Source organism: Lolium rigidum, chromosome 1 (genome assembly GCF_022539505.1).
Source record: "Lolium rigidum isolate FL_2022 chromosome 1, APGP_CSIRO_Lrig_0.1, whole genome shotgun sequence".
NCBI classification, from domain to species: Eukaryota; Viridiplantae; Streptophyta; class Magnoliopsida; order Poales; family Poaceae; genus Lolium; species Lolium rigidum.
The window spans coordinates 55,874,901-55,891,958 of NC_061508.1; the positions used below are offsets into that span (position 1 = coordinate 55,874,901).

Sequence of the window (17,058 nt, forward strand, 5' to 3'; positions counted from 1 at the left end):
TACATTTTTTAGTTTGTCTTTTTTTTTGTATCTCGGAAACTATACGAAGTATGGATTTGAAATCTGCTGGTCAAAAAAAGTTTCGATTTTTTGAGCAATTTAAAATTTTCAAATATTTAGGTGAAAAAAAAATCTTTGACGGTATATGATTTTAGTGTCATAACAATCGAAACTATTTTTCCTGCATTCTATATCAAATGTTTGTTTGTGAGGAGAAAATGGCTAGCGTGGATCTTGATGCACCTATGAACATTCCATATTGGGGGTGTGCTCCGGGTGTGCAGTGAGCACCTGCTCTCCGGTGCAGGCGGTGACTTATATGTACTGCCTGATTTATGGCTAGAACATTTTTTTCCCAGGAATTCTACCCGGCTTACATCTATATCAGGCAACATTAACTAAAGGAAATCTACCGTATTAGTTTTTATACATAAGGCTCTTTTCATTAATAAATCCCTTAACTTTTCGGGATATGTGGCACCGATTATAAAGCTTGAAAAAGTTCAAGAAAACGAGACAAAACTCTGAAGGATCACACAATTAGAGGGAAATCAAGTGTATCACCCTCCTTCCACCATCATTCAAACAACTCAATGAGCAAATAGGAAGAGGGTGTGTGACGACTTCCACCCGCATCGACACTTTGTTAAGAGGAGCTAGACGAAAGGCTTGGTAACCCTAGGGACCCGTCGCGCGCCCTAGGCTCGAAAGGGGTGAAATTTTACCGGTTGGGCATATCTATGAACATGTTGGAGGCACTTGGAGCCGGCGGCGACGTAGTAGGTTGAGGAAGCTCTCATCCGCGCGGCTGCACCTTCTTCTATTTCGGTGGGCCGGATGGCACGGATTTCGTTTGGCCCCCGAAACCCATCTATTTCGCACCTTTAGCAAATTCCAACGTCATTGCTAGAGCTACCACGGAGCTCACGGCCGTAGGGACACCGCCTTCTTGGATGACATAGTTGTGATGCCTCTTCCGCTTTGGCTTCGTCCCGCTAGCATCAGCCCTATGAACACCGGTGGCAAGACGGCGGACGAACGGGGAATAACCGATTTAGGATACGGTGGCGCGATTCTCATGGGAGGGTGCCCAAATTCTTCCACGATGACGACTACGCAACGCGGCGAGGATGAATTTGTTGGGGGCGGGGAGATTGGCGGCGACACCGACAGGGGAGCAAAGGGGGCTGAAACTTCACTCGCGCCTACTATCTCACGTAAATCGTGTGTGGGGGGGGGGGGGCGAAATGAGAGCTCCAACCCAACTATATCCAGATTTCCAAGTCAAATACCTAGCACCCCCGATGAAAATTTTCGGGCTGACCATTTTTCCGGCATCTGGTCGGGTAATTTTTTTCTTGCCAATACCCGAAATTGGTGGTTACTTTTCGGGCATGGATATACGGGATCTTCTAAAGTTTCCCAACGCTACCATATTTTTAGGCAAAGTTGCCAAATGGCTTATCATTTACGGGACACAAGTCCACCGTGTTTTTTGAAGTTTTTGGCAAAAAAAAAACTAAATGCAATTGAACACGAATTCATGCTATTTTTCAGCAATTCGGACCCCTTTAATATGTTGACATGGCAGTCAACATGGACATGGATGTGGGTTCGACATTAGATTCGTCTTCCTCCCCAAACCCTAATTCCTCCAATCCCTCCAGGTGCCACTTCCTTCAGCCGCTAGCTCGCAACGCCCTGGCCACCCACTCGCCGCCTCCCACATGACTTCGTCTCACGCGGAGGTCCCGGCATCTTGGCCGATCACACAGCCGCACGTTGGGCGACATCCTGATAGGCATCTTGTTTGTGCAGGCTCTTCTTCTTTGACGACCACCGATACGTCGGCCTCGCGTACACGATTAGGGGAGGCTGAGGCCGACCTTTGTGTGCACCTCACGCCACCCGGTGTGGAGGTGCCACCCGGTGTCCACGCACACCCAAGCATGAGCCGCCGTGGAGCAACAGGGCGGAGAGGCATCAGCAAGTTCGTCGGAAAGGTGGGAGTGACCACTAGCCACTAGTTCAACTTTTTTTTTTTTTTGAACTTAAAACACCTTTCTCATTATAAAATAGCCAGCAAGCCGCCTCATTAAAAACCTTCCAGCCCCCTTCGGTACCCTGGTAAGGAAAAGAGTGCGAAAAGAACTTGCTGGCTTTCACAGTTACAGAATAGATACATCATCTCGCAAGCGCACTAAGGATGAAATCGTGGGGATCATCCAACCACACAATTGACTCGTTCCCCCTGAATGTCTAGCTAGTTCATGCACTACTGTATTAGCCTTCCTAGGGCTATGGGAAAACTCAACCTCCGTAAAACCCCTACAAAGCATGGTACACTCCTCATAAATAGCTGCAGCAGGTCCCAAAGAATTTCCTCCTTGTTGCATGATGTCGACTACCTCCAAGCAATCAGAGACCACTTCTAACCTGTTGCACCCAATTTGTGCCGCCAAAAGGAGACCATCACGCAAAGCCCTTGCCTCCGCCGACGATGGATCAGAAATAAAAGGAATACCAGAAGAGCTCGCCGCCAGAAAGGCTCCTCGATCGTCCCTCAGGACAGCACCAGTACTACCTGTACCAGTGTCTTCACAAAACCCCGCATCCACGTTGAGTTTAACAAAGTTCTCCTTAGGTTTAGACCACCTCTGTCTGATGCCATCTGTTTTCTTCTTTTTTTTCTCTTGAATAGCTTAAAGATAACGCAGAGATTGATTGCGCCGTTCTTGCAGTGTTTTGGACCGGTTCCCCATGAGCAGCCTTCCTTCGCTCCCACCAGTATGTACCGTATGCCAACGGCCAGGAGATCATTCCGATCAACCTCAGGGAGCAAGGGCGCAGCTACTGAGCGATCTCTGAGAAGTGCTCCGAGACACGCTCCTCCATGAGGCTCATGCATACACACATGCGATATAAGATCACCCATGCCCAATTTTGCCCAAATTTCACCGACCCTCGGACACTTGAAGAATGCATGACAGATACTCTCGCAGTCTGACTGGCATAAATTGCACTGAGAACTATTAATCATATGTCTATTAGCTAAGACACCGTTGCAAGGAATAGCACCTAATAGGGATCTCCACAGATGGATCTTAACCTTGGCGGAACATTAAGTGACCAAATAGTTTTCCAAACAGGTAGGTTCGAAGAAGTACCATAGTTGGATGTCCTCCTCGGTTTGATACCATGCTGGTGCTCCCATTCAAGATAGTATGATGATCCGACGGAGAACACTCCAGTTTTTGTGTAGTGCCATGAGACAAAATCCTGCATCATGCTAGTAGCCAGGGAATATTAAGGATTCTTTGGACATCCACCGGCGTAAAATGTCATTAATTATCTCCCTCATCCCACCGTCCTGTCTCAACATCAATTAGTTCGGATACCTTTGTTAGAACAACATTACCTCTTCCTCGTTGTAATTTTCCGATTTGGGCTTCCGAGCACCCATGGGTCAGTCCAAATATTAATTTCGCAGCCATTTCCAACTCTCCACATATGTCCCCGTTTGAAGGTTTGTAAACCTGCCCATATACTCTGCCATGTAAAAGAGCTCCCTTTCTTTAGATTACAGTTCAGTAATGTCACCTGTAGGAAAATATTTCGCCCTTAACACGAAGCACATAGTGAGTCCGGTTCGTAGATCGTCCCAGACCTGTTTAGCAAGCATTGACAAAGTTAAAACAAGGCAAGTCCCGAAATCCCATACCACCTTGTTTTTTAGGCACACACATCTTTCCACCCATGCAAACCAATGCATATGTTTCTTCTGATCATCATCTCCCCACCAGTATTGGGACATTACAGATATTATCCCTTTAATGATCTGTTTGGGTAGCTTGAACACAGACATAGCATACGCAGATATAGCTTGAATGACGGCTTTCAGTAGCGCCTCTTTAACTCCAAAGGACATATTCTTCTCTTTCCAACCACTAAGAATTTTACAAATCCTATCAATCAAATGTTGAAAACAGTCCGATCTATCAACGCCCACCAGTGGCGGCAGCCCAAGGTATTTATCAGTTATTGCTTCAGTCATGATATTCAGAATGGTGCAAACCTCCTCTCTAACTTCTACATTCGAGAAAGGGCTGAAATAGATGGTAGATTTCGCATCACTCACCAATTGTCCCGAAGCCGCACAGTACTCATTCAACACATTCCGGAGGGTGAGAGCATTATTTGCATCAGCTCGCATAAGTATCAAAGAATCATCTGCAAAGAGGAGGTGAGAAACGGCCGGGGCACTTCTACACACTTTTACCCCAAAAATATTTCCAGTCATTTCTTCATGCTTCAGTAAGCTCGAGAGGCCCTCCGCACAAAGAAGAAATAAGTATGGTGAGAGGGGGTCCCCCTGGCGGAGACCCCTAGTAGGGTAAATATAATCAGAAAGTTCATTATTTAGGCGAACTTGATACCTGACAGAAGATACGCACGCCATAATAAGATCAACCCATGACTGATCAAACCCCAGCCGCACCAGGCCTTGTCCTTTTACTCTTAATAGTATGGTAACTTTCATAAGCTACGAGAATATTATCCGTAATAAGACGACCCGGAACAAACGCACTCTGGTTCAGGGTTATGATATCTCTAAGAAGATGCTTCAAACGATTTGCCAACAGCTTGGTAATTACCTTGTAAACCACGTTACATAAACTGATGGGTCGAAATTGGGTAATCGACTCAGGGCTCTCTACTTTTGGTATAAGCACAATAGTGGTATGATTCCATCCTTCAGGAACTACTCTCGAGTTTACAGCCACCAGAACCTCATCAGTCAGGTCCTCTCCAATTATGTGCCAAAACCGCTTATAAAAGATAGCATGGAGCCCATATGGACCCGGAGCCTTAAGGTCACCTATATTAAACATAGCCTTTTTAACCTCCTCTCTAGTGTATGGGGCTGTTAGAGTCTCATTCATCTCATTAGTAACACAAGGCAGAACTTTGTCTATGACCCCCTGATCCGGATCTTGCACCTTCGAAGTAAACAAATGCTGAAAATACCTCAAGCTATATCCATCATTTGATCCTGATCATCAATAACATTACCAGATTCATTAGTCAGTTGTTTGATAAAATTTCTTTTCCTCCGTCCGGACGCAAAACGGTGGAAAAACGCAGTATTTTGATCTCCGTGGCGCAACCAATTCGCCCTTCCTCTCTGAACCCAGTAAATTTCTTCTTGTTCCAATAAATTTTCTATTTGAATCTGGAGCTCCCTCTGTTTAGATAAAGCATCATCAGATAAAGGACCCGACATAACCAGGTTCAGTTCAACCTAGAGCTCTCGCAGGCGCTTCCTGGGGCCTTTAGAACAGTACTGTCCCACTCATGCAGAGCCTCATGTACTTCCTTAGTCTGCTCACGAAAAGAACTCCCTGCATGTAATAATTTTGCTCGGTCCCAGGCTGTTGGATAATTGTCTCGATCGATCTCTCGCAAAGCCACCGGGCTTCAAACCGCAGAGGTGCTGTAGAGTACTGTGTTTGAGTGCCGGCCATTCTCTCAGTATCAATTAAAATCGGACGATGATCAGACTTCCCAAAATCTTCATGAACAACACCTGCTAGCGGAAACATGGCCGACCACCTCGGATGACAGACCGCCCTATCCAACCTCTCTCTGATCAACCCTCTTCTCCAGGTAAAAATGTCCCCCTCATATCCCATATCCTCTAAATTACAGTCAATAAGCGTGTCGCGGAAAGATTTCATGCACCTGAGGGATCTAGTCGCCCCCCTCCTTCTCAGAAGAGTAGAAGATTTCATTAAAATCTCCCATTAGTATCCATGGAAGGTCAATATCATCATGGAGGGAGCGGATGTACTCCCAAGACAAGTATTTCTTATCACTGCTAGGTTCGCCATAAAATCCTGTGAGGCGCCATCCCGACTCACCATTCTCGTTAATGCGAATGTCTATAAAATTCTGCTCCACCTTTTAGAAGTAACCGTGACGTCCTTGTTCCAAAGCAACACCAAACCACCACTCCTACCATCGCTTACTGCCACCAACATCTCATCAAACCCCAAACGTCGACGCAACGATTCTGCCTTAACTTTACACAGATGCGCTTCAGACAGAAACAACACATCCGGTTTAATACGCGCCTGAATCACCAGGAGCGCACGAACTGCCGAGGACTTACGCATTCCTCGACAGTTCCCAACTTAAGAGTTTCATTGCGACCGGGCAGACCCCTTGCCGGAGTCCGCCGATCCTTTAGAATTATTTGACATCACACCGTCCTTCTTTGACCTCTTTGTTCTGTCCTTATTCAAACCCTCTCCTCCACCCTGGCTCAATAGGTGGAGTAGTATCTAGAGCCATTGCATTAGGATCCCCTGCCAGACCCTCCCCGGGAGGTAACAAATCACCACTAGGAACTTCCTCCTCAAAGCTTAAAACCCTCTTAGCTGCTAGACCAGTTTGATCCCCATCCTTGGGTAAAACCCCCGTGTTGATCGGGCTCGTCCCAGTATCCTCCAACTTAGTACTATCGTCATCTGGGTTATGCATTGCGTTAAATCTCCAACTGACGTTAGCACCCCGGCCAAGCATGCCATGGCCTCTGCCTAGCTGGTCCCGACCTCGTCCGCCTCCAAAACCCCCTCTGTTCCCATTCGAAGAGCTAGCGGCCGGACCAAGTGTCAAAATCCACTTTGATGAAATCCCCCCACTTCAAAGAACTCTCTTCATGCTCCCCAGTACCACACTCAGTATGAATGTGCCCAAACAGGCCACAAAACCCACAAAACTTAGGGATCTTCTCATATTTCACAGCATAAAATTCTCGTTGGCCCTCGCGTGGTATAGTCACAACCCTTGCAAGTGGTTTCCGCACATCCAGGCGAACTCTGACTCTAACAAAATTCCCAATACCTTGAACCTTCAGCTCAACAGAAACAAACTTCCCCACCTTCTTCTCTACCAGATTTTTAACCAACGCTTTATTCCCTGTATCCGATCGGCAGTTTATGAATCTGTATCAATACCGTAATGAAGTTAAGATCAATAGAATCAACGACCGCCAACCCATCATAAGCTTCAATCGAAACAGCCGTTTTGTCCGAACAGCCAAGCCCCCCTTGCTCGACCTTGATCCAATCGCCAAGACAGGAACATTGTATGGAAAAAGCTTGTCCTCCAGGGTGTAAAGATGATCTCCTTCGCCGGGCTCCAAGCAACACGCATGTGCTGCTCAAAAGTCCGCGGGCTAAAAGGGTTTGCGGTATGAACCCTAGCTAGAGCTGTCCACTTCATACCTTCTTTCGGAACGTCGGTTTCATCCTCGAAGACTAGATCATCGATCTCCTCCTCGTCAATGCCCAGACGCATCAGCATGTCATCCAGATCTCCTTGCTTCCGTGGAGCCCGATCCCGATCCCATCGCCGGAGTCGTCGTGCCGGTTTGAGGGGACACCATTGTCCAACTCCGTAGAGGAACAGGAATCCCTTGGTCCGATCACAGCGGAGAAGGGGAACTCCCGCCGACGAAGAGCCGACGCGGAGGAAAAAGAGAACCCTAGTCGCCTCGCGATCGCCCGATCGCCAGACGTCTAGGTCAGAAAAAACGATGAACAATTTTTTTTCGCTAGCCACTAGTTCAACTTGATGGGAGGGAGATAGGAAAAGGAGGAGATTTGTTTTTGAATGTTTGGCTGACAAGTGGGTATCGGTGCACATAAACAAATTGGCCCTGACAAGTGGGTCCAAGTGGTCAGAAATAGCATTAATTCAATAATTCGTGTTTAGCTATAATCAAGGACCGATTTGCGTGCTTCGGTTAAAAAAACATATCCCATGATACATGTTCGTTATTGTGGCTACTTTAAAACATAAATCATTTTTGCCATAAGATAACAATCGGGTACCAATAATAACGTGGACTTTCCAAACTTCTCTCAATCGACCAACGGGCCGAGAATAGGCCGCATCAATCAGTAGGTAATTGCGGATCAATCAGCACGAAGCAATTACTACTAACCAAATCGTGCCATTAGCCAGGTCAGAGCTGCATTGGCTGCCCCACAAATCAGAGAGATAAAAATTCGAACGAGGTGAGATAACGGCCCGCGCGCTCTTCATGCATGCACGACTCCACGCGCTCGAAAATTTCGGGCCACTTTCCTTCCCCACGCGATCGATCCCACTACATAAACCTCCCCCGATTTCCTCCGTCACATTCAACTTCCTCACTCGAATCTGCCGTACGCAGCCATGGCGCCGCCGAGCTCCTTGGCCTCCGAGCCCACGCGCGCCTCCTCTCGTAAGAGGATTCCCTCCGCCAAGGCCTTGCCCCAGCCGGAGCCGGAGCCCGAGCACCAGAGCAGCGGCAAGCGCCCGCTCAAGATGGCATCGTCCGCCAATGCCAAGGCGTCGTCCGCGAAGAAGAAGACGACCAAGGCCAAGGCGACCAGGAAGAAGTTGCGGACATGCGCGAAGGAGGGTGACCCGGACGGCGACGACATTTGCGCCGACGAGCCCGACGAGGAGGAGCTCGCCCTGGCGGAGGAGAATGAGCTGGAGGAGCAGGAGGAGGAGCAGGCGGCGGTGGGGCCGCCGACCAGGACGCGGAGGCGGCCGGTGATCAGGAGGCGGGTGGCGAAGCCGAGACGGGTGCAAGGCAGCGGGAACCACGACCATGGGTTCGTCGGCGAGCCCATCCCCCAGGACGAGGCCTTCAAGGCGTGGCCAACGCGCTACCAGCACAGCAGGTAACGCGCACGCATGCATTAGATTGCTCCATTCCCCATCTCTTTCTATGATGTACTCCTACTCATTCTTGCTAATGGATTATCTTCTAATATTACTAGCTGAATTCTGAAATTGGTCGTCTAATCCGCTGACTTGATTTTTGTTGGATTTGAGGTGACAACAAAATGCATGTTCGATATTCTGATCTGAGTTGAATCGTGTCTCGCGCATTGCATTGCCTTGCAGGGCGAAAGTGAAGGCCTGGCACACTACCGCTGCGCGAAGGTTGAGGATACCATCTACTCCCTCAATGACGATGTCTATGTAAAGGTCCGTCGTTTTAACTTTTCAAAACCCGTGATTGATTGTTGATTAACGTTTGTATCAATCGATTGTTATGCATATTTTTTTTTTTTTTTTTGAAACGAGGCAAAAAAGCTTTTGCCTTATATTAATATAGGAGGAGCAAACATAGGTCTGGCTGATGCCAACAACAAAAACAAAAGAAAGGGGAAGGAGAAAACCCCAAAACTAGAGAAAAGGGAAAAGGGGTCAGCTCACGAGCTCCGCAAGGTTTTTAGCGCCGGCAAGAATCCAATCTCTTCCTTCTTCCCTGATCTTGTGCATGATGACCGAAGGCAAAGAGGATTTATTATTGAAAACTCGCTCATTTCTTTCCTTCCAAATCTCCCACGCGATAAGCAAGATGGCAGTCCGTAACCCTTTGGGAGAAGAGGAAGGAGTCTTGGCGATGGCGTGCCAGTAATCCAACACTTTCTGCCTTCCCGACCCAAGGCAGCGGAGAAGATCCGGGCAAGAAAGCCATGAAGCCGCAGCAGCCCATATCCTTCTGGAGAAACGACATTCGAAAAGGATATGTCGCGCCGTCTCGGGGGTGCATCTACAAAGCTGACAAGAAGGCTGGTGTGGCCACCCCCGTTTGGCGAGACGGTCCGCGGTCCAAAGGCGGTTCTGAACGGCGAGCCAGGCGAAGAAGCGACATTTCGGTGGAGCCCAAATTTTCCACACGAGATTACCGAAAGAGCATGGCAAAGCGGTTAGGAACTGGGCCTTGTAGGCGGAACTGGTTGAGTAGCAGCCACTTGGCGACATGGTCCAGATGATGGAGTCCGAAATGCCAGGGGATAGCTGGATTGTTATGCATATATGCCTCGCTGTGAATCTGTTTAGGAAATGCGCGTACACTGCACAGCTGATTTATTAGTTTCCTTCGAGAGCGGCGTTTCTCGTCCCAAGTGCATATGCTCCTGATTTTTAAAATGGCTTTTAAACATTGTTTGAAGTGTTGAAAAAATCTGACACAAAATGTCGCATGTACATCTTTATGTTCTTTGTGCTCGCAAAGTTGTTTCACAAAAAAATCGATTTTTTACGTCATGTGTAAAAAAGATAAATTTTAGTGCTAAAAAAACCTCTTCACAGAAACATTTTCTTATCTTTTTTGTACTATAACAAATGTCGATTTTTTGCGAAACTTGGCGTGCACGTATGGAATGTCGTAATGTACGATCAAAAAAATTATTCAGAATTTTTTGATATTATAAAATCTATTTTTTATAGCAGGAACATATGCACCCTAGATCAAATTTGGATTTGCGATTTCTGTCCACAAGCTTTGTAACGATAATGAGTTGTCAATATGGGCAACCTTTCATATCTTGTTGTGATGTGATTGTGAAGTGAATAAATGATCATAAATTCAATTCAGCTCCTGGGTGTATATGCTCCCTCTACCCAAAAAAATCATATTTTTAAGTGTCGAATTTTTTAAAAAAATTGTTTACATGTACATCTCTATAATATATGTGTGTTCGTCATGTTTCAGGAAAACCCAATAATTTATGTGGTCTATGTAAACAAGAGAAAATTTATCTTGTGAAACGCATTATTTTTAGCAATGATTTTTGTCTTTTTTTTTCACACGTCATGTGACAAGTCGTTTTTTCATCAAACGACTCTGAGCATGTACCACATGAAAATGTAGATGTGATTTTTTTTCAAATTTTTTGAGATTTCAAAATGTGTATAAGATGCATTTGAAAATAGAGGGGGCATATGCTCCCATGTTCCAAAAACACCATTCCCATGAATGATCTGCATGTTTATTAACTGATTTCCTTTAGTAGTAATCAATTCTGCATAACTTCATGTGTGGTAAAAGTTTGGACTAAATTTTATAGCAGTACAATCTAATCGAACTGAATGCTCACGGCTTCATTTTCTTTCACCTAGTGTGAGCAAAAATGCTGAATCAAAGTGCAATTTAGGCATTGGCGTGACATCTAGATGGTTGCTCTTCTGATATATTCGATCTGTGTTTGTTGTCTGGACATCTTACATTTCTAACCCCCTTTGCCGTGTATAGGCTGCAGAGGGAAAGACTGATTTTCTCGGCAGGATAGCCGAGTTTTTCGAGGGCACAGACAGCCGTCGGTATTTCACCTGTCGCTGGTTCTACCGCCCAGAGGAAACGGTGTGTACCGTCAGTTGTATTTTTTTGTATGTCCCAACTCCCAATTGCACTGTGCTGATTGTTGTATTTGCAGGTTATTTCAACAATGATACTAGAAAAAGGTACTGATCACAAGCATGACCCAATACGTGTATTCCTTTCTGAGGACAAGGATGATATTAGTCTTGATTGTATATTATCAAAGATTAAAATAGTCTACGTTGATCCAAACGTAAGTACTTTTGCCTACAACTGTCCATTAATAAACCTGTACATATGTTGTTTCTCACTCTTTTTCCTGTGCTTATGCTTTAGTTAAATTCAATATCCAAGGCTGAGAAGCTTGCAGAGTGTCAGTTTTACTATGACATGTCTTATAGCGAGGCTTTTTCAACTTTTGCCAACATACCATCAGGTAACCAAAGTTTAATGCTACAACTTGTCTTTTTACCATGCTAATATGAATAAATGTTTTGGCACCAAGTGGCACAGTATTTCCTAACTGAAAATAATGTCGTGAAATATTTCTATACAGTGTTTATGATGTCAAAGGTAGTAAATATGTACAATTTTTCTAACCGTGGTTCTTATTGCCTTATTTCTCTCATTAGAGAATGGGCCTATAATCAGCGATACTGCATCCAAGTTCTCGGGTGATACTGTCGATTTGGGTGAGACATCAGCTAAGAAAGCAACCCTTCTAGACCTTTACTCTGGTTGCGGCGGGTTGTCAACAGGCCTTTGTTTAGGTGCAGCTCTAGCCGGGGTCAAACTTGAGACGGTACTTTTCTACATCATCGTTTGGCTGTGATTATGTATTTGTGATCATGATGCTAATCCTACATCTTTCTTCTGTTTTATAGAGGTGGGCGGTTGATTTTAATGAGTTTGCCTGCAAAAGTCTGAAGTATAATCACCCTGACACACAGGTGTAAATAAAATTGTAAACTACAATCTTGGTTCCCTTTTGTTGCATATGAATTATATGTTATGTGTCATTTGTTTGAATGTAGGTTCGAAATGAAAAGGCCGAGGATTACCTTGTACTTCTCAAGGAATGGGCTGTCTTATGTGACAAGTATGTCCATAATGTTGTTCATTCTGATTCAGTCGACCCTTTAGAGGATGAAGAGGAAGATGACGGCCCTCTAGGAGAGGATGAGTATGTGGTGGACAAGGTTATTGGAATATGCTATGGTGGCACTGGGAAGGAAAATACTATATACTTTAAGGTAGCCGTCTTATTTGTTGTTGGGTTTACTCGAAGTTTGTAAATACTGTATGATTGATACATGGTTGTTTTTGCAGGTGCAATGGGAAGGCTATGATTCTGATGAAGATTCATGGGAGCCGGTGGGGAACCTAAGGTTGGTATCTCATTTGTTATATGCTAATTTAACAATATTTTCCTAATAAAAGTGCACTGACTCTTGTTTTATACCTAGTGACTATGCTCTGAAGATTAAAGAATTTGTACAAGAGGGTCACCGGCTGAAAATTTTGCCACTACCGGTGAGTATTACTCCTTTTGCCTCTTTTTTCTTATTCACACGTTTTTTTCTGCTATTTACATAATTTCATGTAGGGCGATGTTGATGTCATATGTGGCGGTCCACCGTGTCAAGGAATCAGCGGGTTTAACCGCTTCCGAGACAGTAATAATCCTCTACAGGACGAGAAAAATCGACAGCTAATTATTTTTATGGATATTGTGGAATATTTAAAGCCAAATTATGTTCTCATGGAAAACGTGGTGGACATAGTAAAATTTGCTGAAGGTTACCTGGCAAGTTATGCATTAAGCCGCTTGGTTTCGCTCGATTATCAAGCACGGCTTGGCATGATGGTGGCAGGTTGTTATGGGCTGCCGCAATTTCGTATGAGAGTTTTCCTTTGGGGAGCTCTTCCAACAATGGTCTGCTACCTGTTTGTCATGATTTTTTTCATGTTGAATGTTTGCTGGTATTATATTCTGTAGAATGATTTATTTTCATTTGGCAATGTAGGTGCTCCCAAAATACCCATTGCCTACCCACAAGGTTGTTTGGCGTGGCGGAATCCCAACTTCCTTCTCCCAAAGCATTGTTTATGATGAAACACAAGAATCGACGCTTAAGGAAGCTTTGCTACTTGGTGAAGCAATATCAGATTTACCTGAGGTAATTATTCAATTATCTAATATACCTAATAGCCTACACATTTTTTCTTACTCCTTTTGTGCAGATAGGTAATCATCAGCCAAATGAGATAATGGAGTATGGAGGTAATCCTAGGTCTGATTTTCAACAATATATACAGATTAGTCGAAAAGGTATTATGTTTGCATCTACTGACTCTTCAAGTTTTCCTTGTGAAAAATAGTAATTACAATTTTAGACTTTTATGGTGAGCTGAAGATTTTCTCGATTGTTCCAGATATGCTAGATTATTCCTATGAACACAAGGTTTGTTCTGAGGATGGTAAACTGCTTGATCACCAACCCTTGCAACTAAACAAGGATGATCTTGCACGTGTACAGCAAATCCCCAAGAAAAAAGGCGCAAACTTCCGTTGTCTCAGGGGGGTCAGGGTGGGAGAAGGCAATAAAGTCGAGTTTGATCCTGAAATCGAGCGTGTCTACCTCGATTCAGGAAAGCCTCTGGTATTATTTCTGCTTCCTAACTCTTTAATGGTTTTTGTATATGCTGAAATTTATGTTATACGTTTTGCAAGTATTGTGTTATACCAATAGCATAGGACAATAAGTTACTGCATTGTAGTTTGGATGTATTTCCTATGAATAGTGAATGCCTATAATTCCATCATGTTTCTGTGGGATTTTATTTGGTTTGTATAAAGTTTTGGTTTTATTATATCTTTTCAAACAGGGACTAAATGTACAATCTAGAACACAGTTGGCTTCAACAGTCAAATCTTCTTTTTCTGTAATGACTGATGTATATAATTTTCTCACTGTTATTCTCGTCACGTGCACTAAATCAGAGTGAACAAAAGGGAGAACAATAAATTTTGAGTTTATTGCTATGTCCATAAGAACGGCCGAGAGAAGGAAGCTTCAACACATTTATACAGCTAAACTGCTAAATCCAATATGTTAGATTAAGGATTGTCTTGTTGACTTTGCGCATACAGAGTTCCACCGGAGTTGCGATTTTTCTCAACATGAAGAGAAACCTTAACTGTGCAAATATCCTCCTGAGTTAAGCTTACCAATGTATATATGTGCTTGAGGTTCCTGCTGGTCATCAGAATAGATTAGTGCTGCGACATAGGTATTTTAGGTCCCAGAACTCACATATAAACCTAGAAAATGTTGGTCGGCTCTGCATCTCTTACCCTCTAATGTAGATATCATCTTGTGGTTCCTGCTGGTGATCAGATTAGATTAGTGCTGCTTACCAATGTAGATGTGCTCTTGTGGTTCCTGCTGGTCATCAGAATAGATTAGTACTGCGAAATCAGGATTTTCTGTCTCAGAACTCACATATAAACCTATAAAGCGTTGGTTGGCTCTGCATCTCTTAACCTGTACTGTTCTCTACTTTCTGCTCTTTTGATAAATAGCTTGTTTAATAGACCAGTAAAAAAGCACTGTAGATGGTTCCATGATGCTGCCACCTCATTACAGAAGACCAGAGTTTTCGTGTGATCACTCAGTTAAGAGCTCTCATATTTCACAGTAAACACATTAGCTTCTGAGTTTCTTGTTACTATCCTTGAATTCCAGATAAACCCAATGATCTTTACAACACTATCAGCAGTCAAATTACATGGAGAACCTTCATATTAGTGGGAAATAGGATGCTGTTTTATCTTTGCTTCCATCTCTGAAGAATTCATCAAGTGAAAGAAATGTTGACACATGGTTGATATAGTTTCTTATGCAACCTAAGATTGCTGATGTGCTAGTTTTCCGTGTACCCAGGTCCCTGATTATGCCATGTCTTTTGTTGGGGGAAAATCAAAGAAGTGAGTGTCCGAATCTTTTTTTCTTTTTTTTCTTTTAGTAACATTGTTCAACTTCTATAATTGTAGTTACCTATGATGATTCTCTTACAGGCCATTTGGACGTCTTTGGAAGGATGAAACAGTTGCAACGGTTGTGACAAGAGCAGAGCCGCACAACCAGGTTAGTGTAGACATACTATGATGTTTTGCATATAGTGTTTTGCTGATCCTTTTTCTTTGCTCTCTTAGTAATGATACTGAATGTTCTATTCTTAGATTATCTTGCACCCAGATCAAGATAGAGTGTTGTCGGTCCGTGAGAATGCAAGATTGCAGGGTTTTCCTGATTATTACCGGATGTGGGGTCCTATTAAACAGAAGTGAGTTTATCTGTCAAGTATCCAGTTATGTGTTTGATATTTGTTTTCCAGTGATGAATTAGAATGGTGGATCACCATTATTTTTGTGATGATACTAGGTACATCCAGGTGGGTAATGCCGTGGCCATTCCTGTCGCTCGGGCACTGGGATACTCTCTTGGTCAGGCATACAAAGGCAATTCAGAAGGGCTTGACCAGGCACTTTTTGTTCTTCCCAACAGCTTCACTTCCTTGGGGCAGGCTGCGGTTCCGGATGTCAACATTCATTCACCTGTAGGCGAATTGGTAGAGTAGACAGGGTTTGATTTGAGCCCACTAGAGAGACAGTTACTGCTTGATTGAATGGGTTCTGTCGCATTTTAGTGTTCTTCCAAACATTTTGCAATCTACAGTTTTGACATTTCAATATCTATCTTTTATAAAGTTCATATCAATTTGTCTTTCCTGCCTGAAGATCATTGCTGTGTTTTGTGGCTTCGAAGGTTGCCTGAAGAAAGATTAACATTAGTTCAGGCAATCCAATTATCGTTCTTCCTTCATTGGTTGTCACTTGTCAGCGTGTATTTCTACAATAGACCTGAATCATGCTGATCCTGAAATTGATTATGTATTTGTGGCATTATGTCTGCACCTCATTTCAATGGGTAGTTAACATATCTCGTTGTAAGAATATTTGGGCCATGGTACTGTCAGTGCCGCTCTCTTTTTCGCTACCATCCTGATCGAGTTCCAGTTTTGACCTTGAGTTGCTCTCTGATGAAAAGTCCGGTTTTAGAAATGTTTTTCCGACCTGTGAGTGCCTTGGATACTCTGAAGGTTTGTCGATTGAGACAAGACAGGTCTCCACGAGTTGTAACTAGAAATCCAACTGTGCCAGTTTGACTCGCTTTCCTTTTAACCTTTCATTTGCCCACTTGAATAAAATGGTGACTGGTCCTGCACATTGCTTGTTATTCTAGCACCAGGGGAAGTCTGGAAGGAGGGCTGCAACAATGCTTTCAGGCAAGGTTCAACGCTCAAGGAACTTGAGAAGGCACCTGGTATTTCCTCCTTCAGTTCACTTCAAATAGCAGAGCAAAGCAACTTATGGATGTCCATATGTGATCTCACTTTTGTTGTCTTTTGTTATTTTTCGGGCTGTTCATTTCTATTATATATGTGGGTATCCGTGTACAGCAAATGCTCCTCTCTGGACTTGTCCATTTACCTGAAACCTGACCTTTTCTAACTTGCAGGCGACAACACACCATGGAGCTACTCGTCCGGAGCACACAAGAACGACGGGGCAAGTCGCTTGTGAAGCTGCAGCCTAGCTAGCTCCTGTGTCATCGATCATACCCACCGTATTCCGCATACCCCCGTCTCCCACCGTAAATACTTTCCGAGCTGCCAAAATCGCATCTCCCAGTTGAGCTAACCGCCGCGAGTGGCACACAGCGCACGCACGCACGCAGCCGGCCGACCGGGCTAGCTGCTGCGTTAGTGCTGACCAGAATCCCGTTTTGGGCTCTCCTGCTGCATGTGTATATTATTTC

The 17,058-nt window shown here is 44.3% G+C and overlaps 1 protein-coding gene across 1 annotated transcript; it reads left to right on the forward strand.

Annotated features, from left to right (window-relative positions):
* The first annotated feature begins 8,244 nt into the window (after positions 1–8,244).
* Positions 8,245–15,817, forward strand: LOC124708169 (DNA (cytosine-5)-methyltransferase CMT3-like). Its single transcript, XM_047239861.1, has 18 exons — positions 8,245–8,712; positions 8,968–9,051; positions 11,108–11,215; positions 11,289–11,426; positions 11,510–11,609; positions 11,806–11,975; positions 12,058–12,123; positions 12,208–12,426; positions 12,503–12,561; positions 12,640–12,706; positions 12,780–13,109; positions 13,201–13,353; positions 13,418–13,505; positions 13,610–13,836; positions 15,121–15,164; positions 15,255–15,324; positions 15,420–15,523; positions 15,622–15,817. The coding sequence occupies exons 1-18, from the start codon at positions 8,245–8,247 to the stop codon at positions 15,815–15,817; spliced, it is 2,691 nt and encodes an 896-aa protein (XP_047095817.1).
* Positions 15,818–17,058: the final 1,241 nt, after the last annotated feature.

What these genes read in the sequence shown, in the direction of transcription:
- LOC124708169 (XM_047239861.1), top strand. Translation starts at nt 8,245, where the DNA reads ATGGCGCCGCCGAGCTCCTTGGCCTCCGAGCCCACGCGCGCCTCCTCT. An exon ending in CCCAGGACGAGGCCTTCAAG is followed by an intron (nt 8,713 to 8,967) that starts GCGTGGCCAACG and finishes ATTGCCTTGCAG; the next exon opens with GGCGAAAGTGAAGGCCTGGC. An exon ending in ATAATCACCCTGACACACAG is followed by an intron (nt 12,124 to 12,207) that starts GTGTAAATAAAA and finishes GTTTGAATGTAG; the next exon opens with GTTCGAAATGAAAAGGCCGA.